The 16381-nt window shown below is 37.5% G+C and overlaps 1 protein-coding gene across 1 annotated transcript in view; it reads left to right on the top strand.

The window, feature by feature from the left end:
• Positions 1-16033, top strand: part of LOC112572923 (orphan steroid hormone receptor 2-like) — a 42250-nt gene extending 26217 nt beyond the window's left edge. The window contains exons 8-12 of the mRNA XM_025252914.1: positions 984-1083; positions 2085-2241; positions 5759-5904; positions 6476-6613; positions 7630-16033. Coding sequence (XP_025108699.1) covers positions 984-1083; positions 2085-2241; positions 5759-5904; positions 6476-6613; positions 7630-8045 — 957 coding nt within the window. The 3' untranslated portion in view covers positions 8046-16033. The remainder of the gene's footprint in view (positions 1-983; positions 1084-2084; positions 2242-5758; positions 5905-6475; positions 6614-7629) is intronic.
• The last annotated feature ends 348 nt before the right edge of the window (positions 16034-16381 follow it).

Below are 16381 nucleotides of genomic sequence, written 5' to 3'. Positions count from 1 at the left end.
AGCCCGACTCAGAAGGCTGCCCTTTTTTCTCTGCAAAACTTTACACCATCTTGCTAGCCTTGCAGCACGTTCACTGTTCTTTGGAGCACAACTTTTTGATTATTTTAGATTCCCTTTCTGCCCTCCTAGCTCTTCTTTCCAGTTGTTTTGATGACCCTCTCGTGGTCCAGATTCATACCATCCATGCAGCTCTTTTCTGACATGTTGGTATCCCAGGCAATGTTCAAGCAGATCAAGCCGCCAAGCTGCATGCCAGTCTCCTGGTAAATTACACTGACTGGTGTCATCAGACTGTAAATCTATTTTCTTGGCCTATGTTTAGTCCCTGTGGCAATGTCACTGGGACACTCTGGGCCAAAATAAGTTACATGCCACCCTTCCCTGTCTTTCCGACTGCTTGCCTTTGTGCCGTCCTGTGTAGTGGGAAGAGGTAGTCCTTACCAGACTAAGGACAGGACAAAACTATACCACACAATCGCATCTTTTACAAGTTGAACCACCACCAGTTTGTCCTTGGTGTCAATGAATTTTTAGTGTGGTACATATTTTAATTACTTGTCCTGCATTCCAAAGTATCGACCAGCAGTTTTTGTTTTTTTTTTACAGTAGACTCTTTGTTTAGGTCCATCCCATCAGCAGCTATTTTTTCATTTTTGAGGAGGTTAGGGCTATACCAGAAGATTTAAGCATTTTATGTTGTGATAGTTTTGGTTTGGGGTTTTGGTCTGTTGGTGGCCTATGGGTCACAACACTCCTTTTACACTTTACCCACGATTCACGCTATTCTTGCTTCTTGTGTTGGCTTTTATTGTTTAAAAGGTTGCTATTATATCATTGGGAGTTTTTGTCCCAAAACATTTTAAGGTAAGATTACTTTTTGTTGCTGTGATATAGCCATAGTTGCTGGCATGGCGTAAAACACAAGCAACCAACCAAACTTCCATATTAAGTTGTTGATTATATTAACACTTGAATGTTTACAGCCATCAGGGGATGGTGCAGAAGTTGGTGCAGCAGACAGCAGCATGGATCATTCAAATGTTAGCAGTGATTCCACTGATAATTTGCTTCTGGATCTGGAGGGTAAATATGCCACTTGAAAGTTTTTGTGCATGTGTTTGTGTGAGTTTGTGCATGTGCCCACATTTGTGTGATAAAAAGGTGATACAGCTAGTAGACCAGATCAGTGGATAGCTTTTGTTTTATATGCTTTACCTACCATAACAGCTTTGACATGGTCAGAGTGGTTAAACTAAAAAAGCCAAATATATTCCACTTGGTTGGTATAGTTATGTATGATTTTTAAAAACCGTCACTAGATAACTTCATCAGATATAGAGCATATTGTCACTAATTAGGAAGTTTCTTAAACTGTAAATTATTACTGTGTGTACTTCCTACATTGTTTCTCTCATAGACCTACGCAAAACAGACCAAGTGAGCAGAAAATTCTCACACATAATGTAATAGGAATTTACATCTTATTTGTATGTTGTCTTTTTGTCGTTTGTGTTATTCTGCTTTAGAAGGGGTAGTGTAGACATTACATAATATAGCTTTGTGTAGCTAAAACTCACCAGGATTGCTGGTCCTTCATCGCTAAACCTAACCTATATAAATAGCATGTAGGAATTGCTGTACTACTAATTAAAACAAATACCATAGAGTTCCTTCTCTTGTTTAGAACAAAATCAAAAACAAAGTGTGGCCTACCTGACCAGTTATCTCCTCTTGGGTACTCACCTAGCATACCCTTAAAGCTGATGACTAGTTCTATGGGTGTTTGCAGTCATTCAACAGCTCTGCTACCACGCTGCCATTATCTCTCCATGAATACACACCCAGAATGCTGGCTTGAGTGATAAGTCCATGTTTTATTTTTATTTCCATGCATTGTTCTTAAATGCAATATTTATTTCTTGCACACTTTACTTTCGCAATCAGATATTCACACTGTACAGGCTCCTGCACACCCTGATGTGTGCATGTAACACATAACAGACACATGAAAATATCTCAAGGTTTTTTTTGTTTGTTTTTTTTTTAACTTCGATTGTTTAACATCTAGAATATATGATTTGCAGGTCCACTTTTGACAGAGGCAAACTTCCAGTTTACACTGACAACACCTTCCCCTATGCCTGCATACTTGAACATTCATTTCATCTGTGAGAGTGCCTCCCGGCTCCTCTTTCTGTCAATGCACTGGACCCGATCGCTGCCTTGCTTCCAGCTTCTTTCGTAAGTTGTGTGGTTGGCTTGATAATAATATGTATAAATATTTTAGGTTAGGCTTGGTAATAATCCTTTGCAAGTATGGGCTTTTAAGGCCAAACACGGCTCACACATTAAAAATCCAGGATATAGATGACATCATTATTGTTTTATATCATTTCTTTTGCCCTTGATTGAAACTTAAAATCTTTTCTATGCTATCAGTTACCATGGAAAAGATTCAAGATAGTACCAAAACAAATAGTTTTGAAAGCTTATAATTTACTCACAACACGAATAAACTCAAAATTATTTTTGAAATGGTTAGTTAAAGGAAAGATCAACATTTTAATGCTGGAAGGTAAGTAAAATCAATGTAATCATTTTGTGTGAGTGTTTTATTTAAAACTGTATGTTTACTTTTAAGAAAAAAATTATTTAAACATTTTAACTGCTAAACTACAAATTTGTTCGAATTAAGCCAAAATTAAAATCTTTAGATGCATTTAAAGAAAGAGTGAAGAAATTTTTAGCAATCATATGTCAGTATAAAGTTATAAGGTTTAAAAGTGAATAAACTAAAACAAAAATAAGAAATTGAGCAAAGAAATATTGAAAGTTTTATTCTGTTTTATTTAAACTTCTTAGTTAAGTTCCATTTCAGTCATCATTCAATGCTTTCCTACAGATAACTTTAACATAACTAATAAATTTGTTTATATTGCACTTTAAGAAAATTAAACTTGGATGCTGTTGTGTGTCTGAATTTTGACTCATCTGCACAGAAATAAACAGAAATTATAAAAATGGTGGAAAGGTTCATTTAGTTGTTTCAAGGTTTAGCGTCCACCAGCTTCATCGGCACTACCATCTCTGGTCTCATCATGTTAAAATTTAGCCAATATTCTTCGTATATTCTTTTTGGCTTTTTGCAAGCATTAGCAGAAGTTGCAGCATCAGCAACAGACAGTCTGTGCTCATCTTTCTTAACCAACAGTTGCAGGGTGATGACATTAACGTTAATGTCTGTCTTTTTTTATTAAGGAACTGAACTTTCAGAAAAAGAGGTCTTGGGGAAGCGTGACCTATTCATGAAATATAGACAGACAGCATTGAGTGTACCAGCTTTTTGAGGGGTAGTTCATGTGCCATTCTTCTCTAGGATAGGATCATCTTATGAACTGCGTAGTTAACACTGAGGAAGATTGAAGAATCTTTGTGGCTTAGTGGTCTTCTGCCAAAGAGTTTATTTACTGTGAGCACAGTGAACTTGCCTTTGGTGGTGGTGTAAAGCACTATATAAATCAACTTTATTGTTACCGGCAAAAGCACCAACTTTCTGGTTCTATAGAGCATTGACAGTGGTGTGGTCTCTAGAAATTGAATGCAACAAACATGACTAGATGGTATTCTTCATTTTATCTATGTTAGGGGTATTATCCATAATTGCCAGTCTGTAACAATTTTGTAGTTTGTTACAATTGGCGACCCAAGCCACATCTACCCAATCTTAGTGTTTTAGATAGCTTGTGTATAAGGCCATGTCTAGATATTTGTGTGAATGATTGAGACACTGTAGTTTCTCCTTTTTTGGCTGACAGGGTATGGTGTGGCTTACATTATATGCAGTGGAGTTGCCTTCAAATAGCATTTCCATTTATAAAAATTGAAATCTCTAAGACATTTTGTACCAAATTTTGGCTGACACATATCCTTGCTTGACAAAAATTCATTGCTCCTTTTCTAACCTGGTAGTTCAGCAGCTAGTGACAGACTGCTATTTTTTGCAAGTTTACATGCATGATAATATTTGGACTAAAGTTTAAAATACACATGGCCTTTTATAGTGTCTATGCAAATACCAATAGAAACCCCTTTTTGCTTACATTCCAGTCAGAAGCCTTGCATGCTCACTCATAATTTGTCAATGTTCACATCTGATCCTGACCATTACTGAGATTGTCAGCAGAATTCAAAGCTGCTTTTTTTTTTTTTTTTTTTTTAAGGTGATTACCTCAGGATCAATGGTGATTTTGGCAGCAGAATTAGGTACACAAAGTTACATCGTGTTTGCTTCATTTTTTGCTGCTACAACAGCCTTAGAATGCAGATGTCATTTTTAAATTTATTTGTGCATGACTTTTTTTGTTTGTTTTTTTTAAGAAGAAATAAGCACTTGACGGGTGTCTTCAAACAAGCTTTAAGTTGCAGTCGACAATTGCATACAAAAGTTGTTCTCAACTGGACTGTAGGACACATGAAATGTTCCGAAGTGCATTTGTATAATCTGTGATATGGCCAAGGATGGTAGTAGTAATATCTGATTGGTTAAATTCAAAGTGTACTATCTATATTTGGAATTTTTCAACTCTGTGTCTTGTCTAGAAAAGAGTGGTAATTTGCTTATGGAAATTTCCATTAGCTCTGAATATGTTTTCATTTGAAAGGCAATTGAGTACTTTTTCTGCTGGTGTGTGATATGACAGTTTTTCAAAAGACTATGTTGCTATGTCCAAAACATTCTTAATTTTCATTTATTCAGCACGCAAGAACAAATGTGAAATCAGTCACTGTCTTTAGGGACAAAATATACATATTTCTACATGGTTTTATGAAAAACCACTTGGATAGTGGATGGAAGACAAGTCAAACATTCATAGTGTGTCATAATCTCAATATCACTGAAAAATTAAGAGTTTTGTTGTCTTAGGGCTGTTTCTGGCCTTAAGTGCTTAGTTGGCTTGTGTTATTGGTGATACAGTCAAATCTCGCTACTATGCCACCTACCGGGACCGAGCAAAAGTGGCATAGTAGCGAGAGTGGCATAATACCGAGGGTTCGTAAAAACGGCTTTATTTGCTAAAGTTACCCGTCAGTACAAAGATCTCAAGAATCTTCGGCTGGCGCTAGCTGTCTCCTCTCATTCTCCCCCTCACCTCTTCATCCTCCACCCCTCCCAACCACCTGCATCCTGTCGCTAGTCAACCCCCTCCTGCTCTCCCTCTGTCACGTGACTGTCACCCGGCCAGCGACCACCCCCATCGCCAGCCTTCACCCTCTGTGTGTGTGTGTGCTATGTTCCATCCACCTAACTGCCATGTCCCACACTACCATAGAGTATAATAATCGAGCACTGTGCGGAATTTCACAACTTGTGCCTTTTAACAATCACAAAAAAGTGGCATAGTAGCGAGAGTAGGGGGTGGCATAGTAAATTTTTTTTACATTGAATTTATAGTCGGGACCGAGCAAAAGTGGCATAATACCGAGAGTGGCATAGTAGCGGGATTTGACTGTATTAAGTAGGACTGACAGAGATTGTCAGTATTGGTCCTGTCACCAGCTACAAAACACTAACTGTTAGCATCTTATTCTGAAAAGTGAAAGAGCTATAAAAACAAGCTATTGGCATTAGTCAGGGATAGCTAGATAGGGTAGAGTGCTACTATCTTAAAAACAATTGTCTTCTGTATACTCTCCTTGGAGTACATGAGGCAATATATTTTAGTAGAAACATTTTGTTCAGTCCTGTTTCTTCTCACAGAGCAGAGATGCAAACAACACTAGTGAGGTGGTGCTGGAGTGAGCTGTTCACCCTTGGTCTGGCTCAGTGTTCCCAGGTCATGTGCCTTCCCACCATCCTTGCTGCTATTCTCAATCATCTGCAGACCTCTTTGCAAAATGGAGAAGGTCAGTTCTCATTGCTTTTCATTTTTATACATCTCCTCTCTCTCTTCTTTCTCCTGACATATCTCTGTCGTCTCAGCTATTCTCTGTATAACAGATTCACATATACTTTTACCTGCATGAAGCTGTACGCTGCTGTTTTGACACCTGGGCACCACTAGGAGATTTAGTCTCTGAAAAGGGGATGGCTTCAAAATAGTCTGTAGTTTTGCCATTTTGAAGAGTGAGTGTTCATATGGTGAAATGAGCATTTGTAAACATTTAAGTGATGTGATTTGTAAAATTTTACGTGATGTGATTTTTAAGAAATATAGTTTTTAATTTCTTGCACTAAATTCAAATGAAAGATGGTAACTGTACAGAATAGAAAGCTCATGTCGTGAAAGTAGGCCACAAGGTGGAAATCAAACAAATATTTACAAACACAAAGTGCCAAACAATGAAATATTCAATTAGAATAAACAGTAAACTTCAAATATTATTGTCGTTTTGGGTTGCGGGTGTACAAATCAAATTCAGAAAGTGGCATTTAATGCATGTGTTGCCATGTAACAGTGACAGTCTGCTGTTTCAGACAAGGGTAGTCAGGACAAGGTGAAAGGAGTGATGGACCATATTGTACGACTTCAAGATTACATCACCAACATTACACAGCTGCATCTTTCACCTGCTGAGTTTGCCTACCTCAAGGCCCTTGTTCTTTTCTCACCAGGTTGGTCGCTTGCTTTTTCTAACAGTTATCATCTATATTTTTATTTTATTTGCTTCCTATAGCTATGTCTTTTCAGTAATTTTTAATGCACTGAAGTCTTCATAGGTCTGTTACAATCTTCTTAGATCTCTCTTGTTTGTGATATCACTTATACATATATCACATGTACATATAAAAATGGAAGTACCTACCAGTTCCTACTTATGTTCCCACTCGCTCATATTTTTCACACTTGCTCTTTTGTTTTCTCTCACTTGTTTATATTTTTCACCTCAGAACTTATTTTGTAACTAGAACTTCATATATAATAACGGAGCACCTTTCCCATGTTTATAGTGAGGAGTTGTTGGGGAAAATAGTTTTGATTTTGATTATTTTTAACTTTACTATAACTAGAGAACCTTCCCATGTTTAAATTGCCCACTGGGACAAATAAAGTTGATCATTGTCATTGTCATTGATACAGAAAAATAGCAGTTTTTCAACTTTGATTATGCGCATTTCGATCACACGAAGCCTGCCATGTTTCATACCATTGTAATCTGCATTTGTTCTTTTAGTACTTTGTATTGTTCATCCTTTTGGGGTTTTTTAAATTGTTTTGTTTTTGTTTGTTTTCATGTATACTGTCCATGTCCATTATTATTTCAAGCACGAGCATAAAACAACACTACACAAATCTACTATTATTTCAGCTAGGAGATAAATTCTAATTAATCTTGCCTGGGTTTGAAGTGTCAAGAAAAATTAGGCCACCAATCAATGTGTGAGGCCTTAGTAACTATTGACCCTTAAAAAGAATAATAGGAGAAACTGCATCTTGAGAGGACACCATAGGAATTTCATGTAAAAATGTGGACATAAGTTAATGTGATGATAACAGAGACAGAAAAATAATAAATCACCTGCCCCAGAGGTAAAAACATTATTGATTGAATAATAATATTCTGTTATATGATAAACTGCACTTCCATTTGTTGTAGCCTGCTCATCTAGCATTTCTGTATGTGTAACAGACAACCCAAATCTGGGTCACCGTCGCCAGGTGGAGGTGCTTCAAGATCGGGTGCAGAAGGAGTTTGTGAGGATGTTGATGGTTAATCATGCTGATGCAAGCACCACTTCAACTCATGCTGCTGCCAATCGTGTAGCTGGTCTCTTGCTGCGCCTGCTGCCCTTAAAGACGTTTGTTGCCACCACAATGGAGGAGTTGTTTTTCGCAGGACTGATTGGTAATGTTCAGATCGACAACATCATCCCCTACATTTTACGCATGGAGACAGCAGAATACAATCAACACATGTCTGGCCAGATGGCGCCATCAGCTGTCACATCTCTCTCGGGCCATGCCACGGGGACTCAGCAAGACCCAGGGCATATGCTGGCTCACCTGACTTCATCCAATCTCAATGGAGGTGCCACACAACATTAAATTGTTCCTTCACATTTAACAGAGTTACAGTCCAGCCTCAGACTGAAAACCACTTGTTGAGCATCTACTATCACAACTTGTTCGTTTCATTTATGTTCACTTTCAAGTCTCAAAGAAATGCCTCCCATATCCACTTGTTCACTCAGATGTATTGATGATACTTTGAGAAATGACTTGTTTAGTGCTGTGTCACTAGGCACTGCGCAAGACGAGCTTATCAATGTTCATGATCAAAGAGCATGCTTCCCAGGGCTGCTTGCATAGGTGTGTTATAGGATACCTGCAGGATACTCCTAATAAGCAACTCTATTGATACTTCACTGGGATGGAACTGTTTGGTGTTTGTGCAGGAAACATCCAGGATCATTTTGTTTGACTTAAAATGAACAACACATGTGATAATGAATACAAGATCCTTCTCTCATTGTTAAGTGTCATTGGACATATTGAGATTTAGGAAGGGATGTCATGTTTCATGACTTTGTGTTTGTTTTCTCTTTTTCTTTTTGATCTTTTTGTTGCTGTAACATGAGACAGGCTTGACAACTATTTATCTATACTGCAGTTTCCTGGATGGATGTGATGGCTTTGTACATAGTAAAACCACCATGTTGTTGACACTGTGCAGGTGCAAGTACTTCACAGTAATTATAAATGGTTAGGGCCGGCACCAAATGTGAAGGATTTAGTAATGTCTGTGAAAAGGTTACCAGAGCAAAGTTCTCTTTAATGCTGAGGCTGGTGATGAGTCTTAGACTGTATATAACAAATTTAGAAATTTTCAGGTACTAATGCTTCACCGAGTTGTTGAAAACTTTTTCATTTCTCTCTTGCACATGCACACATAATGCACATCTCTTGTACAATGCTGTCGTAAATCCATGACAAGTGTTCGGTCAAGGCTTATAATGCCAATGGCCTAATTGACACAAATCTACTGTTGAGATATTAAGACAGTCTAAAGATTGTACTCCACTCCACCCCATTCCTTTGAAATTTACTTGAGGGAATAGTATGGTGAAGAGCAACTTATTCTTACACCTGGCTCAATGAGAAAGCCATGACTTACAGGGTGTGTTTTGACACCAGAGGACTTTGATATTCTGCTTGTAATAGTGGGCAGAATAAACTTAGAGCAGGTATGGTATGGAGTTCTCTTTTTAAAAAATCATTGTGTTTAGTGTTTAGATCCCTTCTGTTTAATTATGATTTGATAGATTGCTTTTCATATAGCATATTGGCCCATGAAATATAAATGTGTTCTGTCACACACTCTTTTGTAGATTCAGTATGTCATGAATTATTATGGAATGTCAGGCATTGTTAGTGTTTTTCTCTGCTAATTAACTGCTGTATCTACATGACATGTCAGAGTAACAAGTGTGTGAGCTGCATGCCTTAGGAGTGTATGTGGTATGTGCAGTAATGATGTCAGGGGTGTCCACTAGTGTAATGGTTAAGATACTCGCTTGTCATCATGTCGTGTGCTGATGTGTCAGCTAATTACTAGCGAATGATGTGTTTGAAGATGTAAGGAAGTTGCATCTGAAAAAGTAAGTTAAAAGGAGCTGGTTTATCAGAGCTAGAAAATCATTTGTGTTTTTATCTGGATGAAGGTGAGTGATAGCCTGAAGAAATAGTGTTAATAGGTATTAACAAATGCATATGCAGAAAATCTATGTTCATGCATATGCATGAAAATGTGCACACATGCAAGTTACAACACATTTGCATGAAAGAGAAAGACTGTGTGTTTATAAGATATATATAGGTGTACAAGTATCGGGTGTATATTTGGCTTGTGTCCAAGCTGTCAGACTGTGTGCGTTTATAATGTAGGTGTACAAGTATCAGGTGTATACATGGCTTGCATCCAAACTGTCAGAATATGTGTGTTCATAATGTAGGTGTGCAAGTCTCAGGTTTCAAACATCTGTATGAATCAGCTTAGCAAATGTGCCTTATGAATGAATATATCAACAATGTTGTTAAAAAAATCATTGATCATTTTGTCCTAAAAATTCATGTTAAAAAGTGGTCTATGTAGTATAACTTATGTATTAGTGGTTACTTGAAGTGTTACTCATACATAATATCATGATGTAGAAGTGAAACTTCTGTTTGCCACTGGTGCATCAACAAAATGATGCATTAGTGATGACTTGAAGTGCCACATATATAAATAGCATGATTTTTATATGACATCTTGAGATGCCACTAGTTCGTAAATAGTGTGCTGTGTAAGTGATTACTTGAGGCATTGCTAATATAAAAATAGCATCAAGTATGAGTGATTACTCAAGGCATCCCTTGTACATAAATGGTTTGTTGTGTAAATAACATCTTGAGATGCCACTTATATTAATAGCATGGGGTATTGAGATACCACTAGTACATAAATTTTGCAATGCATGTGTCATGGTAAAAAAATCTGGCCTTCATCTGTTAATATCTGGTGGATGTAACGACTTTGAGATTTACTAGCACTGCATTGTGAGGAAAGCTGAAGACTAGACAAGTAATCATTTTAGAGAAAAACTAAATAAAAGAAATAAATTTAGATTTGTGAATTGTGGCAACTACTTGATTTACATGCTTGTATGCTAGGTCTTAGGACATTAACAGTAGTAAAAGTAGAATCATATTTGGCTGCCTAGGGACATCAAAAGACAGGATGTGGAGTATGTTGATTTGAGTATCAATACTACTAGACTCACCACAGACAAATAACATTATGCTGTCTTTAGCTCTGCCATAGCCACCAGAACTAGCTATGTCACAGCTGTATACTGAGCTTGGTTATTGTAATTATTACAATTTCACTGTCCAGTATGCTAATGGTGGTGCCATGATGCTTGTGGTAAAGTTAGGACAACAATGTCATGTCATGACATTGGTGTGGCAAAGTTGACACAAGATACAGCACCAGCCTGGGAGGCTTGCCAAGGTTCTTATCGGTCAATCATGATACTGACTCATGATCCTGTTATGAAAGTCCTGCATTATTTAAAGCAGTAAAACTGTGACACCATGCCATGATACCAGTGTGACAAATATAACAAATTACAGGCCAGCACATTTCATTAATGCACCCCTTGAGATCCTTTTGCTTGCATTTGTCAGAATGTATATCCATCTTGTATTTTTCAAAATGTATATTCATCTTGTATTTTTTTGTGGCAGACGCATTGCCATGCTTATGGAAAGCCTTTGCCTGATTCAGTCAGCCTGCTGGAGCTGAGTATTGTTTCCATCCCATTCTCTAAAACAGATATTTACTTTTTGTTTGTGATTGCACCAATAAATATGATTGAAGAATGCTACTGTGCAGGAATATTACTGTGAAATCAGTGTTTTTCACCATGAATGTTCTTTGTCACCAACCCAATGTGTCTGACCTGTTGATTAGGTCCTTATTTCTACATATTTAATTTCTCTGGGTTTAGTGCTTTTGATATAGCTAAACAGGTCCTCCTTCCAAGATTTGTAACTTCTCTGACACCAGTGTTTCTGATAGTTACCTTGAAAGCCATTTTGCTCACCATTTGAAGGACATTGAAGTGGAAGGGGGATTGTACCAGTTTTTAATGTTAGAAATCAGGTGCTCTAGGCGTAGCAGTTTTCCTTAACAGAAATGTGAGAAATCTTAAGATTTGATAATTCGCACAAAACACATAAGAGAACTGCAGCCAAACAAATAGTTATTGCTTTGTTGTAAAAACATGATAGTGATGTCTGTATTCTTTCTTTGCTGGTGAAGGAAACAGACAAGAAATCGTCATCACTCATCATCATCCATACCTTCATTTGTGCTAGTTTATCACCAGATAAGCTAACCTGATGATGCCAGGAGGAGCCTTACTAGATGCAGCAGCTGCAAAGGCACACCACTCTGAATGGTGTTGAGGGACCAGGCCACTTCGTCATGTTTGTCATCCAGTTCGTCTTTTGTCTGTATTTGGCTGCTACCTCCATGGAACCCTGGAGGACAGGTTTTAGATAGTGTTGTGCTGGATGACATGGTTGAACCAGACTAGTTTGCACCATTTCACTGTTGTGGGAAGGATTTTCTGACATTCCATGAGGGTAGCAACCATGCTTCATACAGAACTGTTGGTCTTGTGTTCCTTGTAAGAGAGTGGGAGCAGAGTTTTCAAGCACTTGAATGCTTGACTTTGTCAGTATCAGCAAGCAGTTCCCATGTCTTACAGTTGTAGAGCAGGGTAGGGGCTATGAGAGACTTGTACGTAATATACAGTCTTGGTAGCTGATGTTAACTATGAGAGACTTGTTTAGCCTGTACTTGATAGCTAGTGTTAACTGTGAGAGACTTGTTCAGATTGTACTTGGTAGTGAACCTTATGCTATTGCTTTGCCAGATCCTATTCAGCTTGGCCATTGCTGCTCTCACTGCTGCGATTCTGATACAAATGGCTGCTGTACAGCTTCTATCTGTGGACAGTGAAGAACCCAGGTACTTGAAGCTTTGACCAGGACTTTGCTCCTGTCAGTGCTAATCTCCATCCTGTATGCGCTGGCTCTGCAGGACACCTTGTTTGTGAGGTGCTGAAGCTCAATTGTTGCCTGCTGACAGGTCAATATCATCTGCGAAGCAAAGGGCAACCCACTGATGGAAATGGAGGTGTGGTGGTTATGAGGAGATAAAAATAGCAACACTCTTTTCAGTGTTTCTGTAATTGCTTTTGTTTGTGTAAAAACATTACCAAAGGAGAATCCAGGCAGTTGAAAACAAATGCCTGAGGTAGCTGCTCAATATCTTGTACAGAGAACATAGAACCAATGACATAAGTATGAAGCACAGTTGCCACATTTGTAGGACAACATGAGCCGCTGCTTACAACAATCAAACATTATAAGCTGGTGTGGTTTGGCCATATGGTCCACTACAACACCTTGTTGAAGATTGTCATTCAAGATACCTTAAAGGGTGGTCAAAGCTGCAGTAGTCAGAGAAAGAACTGGCTTAGAAAGGAGTGAACTGGTCATCCTCTGCAAGACCTGCTCACCATTGCCCAAAACACCCATGAGTGTTGGAGGTTGTCAGCTGCCATGTTTGTCAATCTGCTACCCTCAGTGACTGGTACCAGCCAAGGGACAAACGAATGAATGAAAAAAGCAAATGAAAATATTGTGCATTACATGCCATCCACAACTACCCCTCATTTCAACATCAAGACACTTCACTATTTGGGCATAGTTTGTCCTTTTGCTAGTAATTTTTGCTGCAGCACTTCAATATGAAAATGTATGCTGCAAAGTAGTTGTCAAGTTGCAGAATATAACTTTTACTTTATTAGCTTTTTCCATCTTCTAAAAACCTTCTGTCAAAGAAACTGCTCTTGATCGCCTTGTTTTGCCAGAATCTCATGGATTTTACTTTAAAAATGTCAAAGTGGCTGTAGACTTTCACTCTCATTGGTACTTTTTTTTTGAAGAGGGAGGGGGCATTGGCATGTTTTGCAAGAGATGAATCTTTGCCATCGGATGAGGTCTGTGAAAATCCTCAAACTCCTTGTCATGCTCTCATTCCATATCCATCATGGTGAAAACACGTTTTCACTTTTGTTCTCTTTTCTGGGCGGTAATGTGCTTTTGATAACATTGCCTTTATGATATATACAAGTCAAAACCTGATAGTACATCAGCTTGGATAATATGAATTGAAACTAATCTGTTTAGTAACCATACAAACTCAGAAATCGTGAATGTGAAAATTCATAGGTCATGGAGAAAACTCATAAAAGATTTTTTATAAACTATAAAATAAAGATTTTTAAAATTTTGCAGGTACTGCACAGACTGGTAAGACCTTGAAGTGTATGAATATTCTTAGTTTCTTTCTTTGAAATTGACCATTTACTTTAACTGCCTGAGTGTTTTAAGTTCAGGAAAAATTGGGATAAACACCAAAAGATTTGACAGAGATAGCATGCTGGATACAGCAATAGTCAACAAAAGATTTGATGGAAATAAGATGCTGGATATCATGATGTTCTTAAAAGAGTATACACAGAACTCTCTTTATTTCAGCACTCACAGCATCACCCTGGTGGCGCTGACCCTATGTTTCTTAAGCTGGCACTTCAAGATCTTGGGCTTCTTAAACATTAAGATGCCTTAACATGGAAAAACTTGCAATGATAAGAAAAAGACTTCTGGTTCAAAAAGAAAAATAGAGACTGTTTTGAAAAATGAATCTGGCGCTAGAAAAGGTCTTTTGAAATTAGTGGTGATGGTAAAGTACCCTTCAAATAAACTTTTTCAGCAACAGAAGTCTATCACATCTTAATTTATTGTATCATGCTGTTTGTAATACTGTTTGCTTCATATTACATACATTGTGTAATGTCATATGCTGTTGTTTCAAGCCATGCTATAGATACTGTCATCATTATCTCATCAGGTGGATGTATAGGGGTATGAGTATTGTGGACAAATTGTCTTGGTGTGACGTACATTATGAATAAAGTCAGGTTTCTAAACTAATTATTGAATGTTTTACCTGGTATGTTGTCATTAGTGATGTTTTACCATGTCTTATTTCATTAAAGTGTGCCGTGCATCCAACCAGATATGTAACATATTGCCATATCTCTTTCTGACACTGGTGCAAGCTTCTGAACGTTTATTATTTTGTGTTTTTTAGTGACATGTCAGATTGGAACACAAGGAGACCATCAATACATAATTGATAGATGTTATGCAAAAATGGACTATTCAGTTTCACAGAACAAGTAGATTGGTCTTTTTATTATCATTATTTATTTATTTTTTTTAATTTTTTTTTTCTAATAGGGGCGTTGTGTGCATCAGAGATGTCAAACTGTTGTATACTTTTGACATGGTCAGATTTTCCATTCCTCTGCAAGGTTTTTCATTAGTGGCTACAGCATAGTTGAAAATGTGTTTAGTGGCATTTATTAAGATGTCTCAGTTTGTGAATACCATGTTGAATGTTTTAGTGTCTTGGCTCTGTTGGTGTTGGTGGAAGCAAACTTCATGTTGCCTAACTTGATACTGTTAAACTGTGCATTTGTTATCAGATAAATTAATATATTCCCTATGTCTTGTTTATGCTGTAGCTTTGTGGTGTTTAATATATGTAGACACTGAAAGGCTGCCTATTACAGTTGTTGATGGAATTGAATACAAGTGCAGCCTCTTGCCACCAGTTGGCATTACTGTGAAGGATACTGATGTATTAGTTTGAGATTTAACAACAGTCTCTAATCACTAGGTGGCTTCCTTCGAGTTGGAGCATAAATCTTAATGTTGACAGTAGGAGTTGAGAGTGTTGACAAATTAATAAGACATGTATCTTGTGCCATATGTCATGGCTGTGAGGTAATGGCTGAAAATCCATGCAGGCAAGCTATGTGTGCATATGTATCTGCTTGCACAGAGGTACACTTTGGTGCCTCGCCTTCGTTTCCATATCTGATTTGAATGGTATGTGTGTGGCACTTTAAATAATGTATAATTTACATTTTGTTGTTTAACCACATATATGTTGCTTATGATGGCAAAAACACCATACTGTTTGTGTGATTACTTGTGCTCCTGAAATATAGTGTTCAAGTTATGTTATATATCTTCCAAAATGCTAAAAATAAAAATGTTCTTTATGACATGAGTCTGGGGGCTTTAAAGCAGTACCAAATAGCACCCAACACTGATTGGTAAAAGTTGCAGTCCTTCTTGCTAAAGTACATAAGGAAAATATGGAAAGGACAAGATAAAATAATTCTGTTTTGCAGGAAAGTTAAAGGTGGAATTTTTAAAAAAAAGCTTTTGTCTGCTATAAAGGGGTCGTGGTGGACCGCTGTTGTTGGTTAAGTGTGTAAATTGGTGACCACATATTATTCAACATGTATACAATGTGTAGTTTTACTGAGGTTTATAACTAAGATAATTTCTGAAAAATGTTCAGATGAGAGTTCATTAAAATGCTTCATGTTTATTGTTTACTGACTGTTTACATTCAGATCATTTGGCTGTAATTGTTCATGTGGCAGTTCATAAAAAGGTTTAATATTCAATGCAGGCATACATAATTTACTTGCGTTGACCTTCCAGCATTTAAATATGCCATTATCATTCACAAGACTGGCTGGCAGCATCATGAATGCCAAATATCGTGTCACCAGTCTTGACCTCTACAGAGCTCAGTGTAAGCATCCAAGGATTGTAGGCAGATGAGTTAGGTTGAGTGGTAATGTATAAATTTGAAAGGACAGGGGCTAGATTGCAAACAATTTTCTCTCAGACAATTAACCCTGGCTATTTAATTTCAGATAGATTTATTTTAGCTTTCT

The sequence above is a fragment of the Pomacea canaliculata genome, linkage group LG9 (assembly GCF_003073045.1).
Source record: "Pomacea canaliculata isolate SZHN2017 linkage group LG9, ASM307304v1, whole genome shotgun sequence".
NCBI lineage: Eukaryota > Metazoa > Mollusca > Gastropoda > Architaenioglossa > Ampullariidae > Pomacea > Pomacea canaliculata.
The sequence above is the reverse complement of the archived record's forward strand: the minus strand, read 5'-3'. Positions and strand labels throughout refer to the sequence as shown.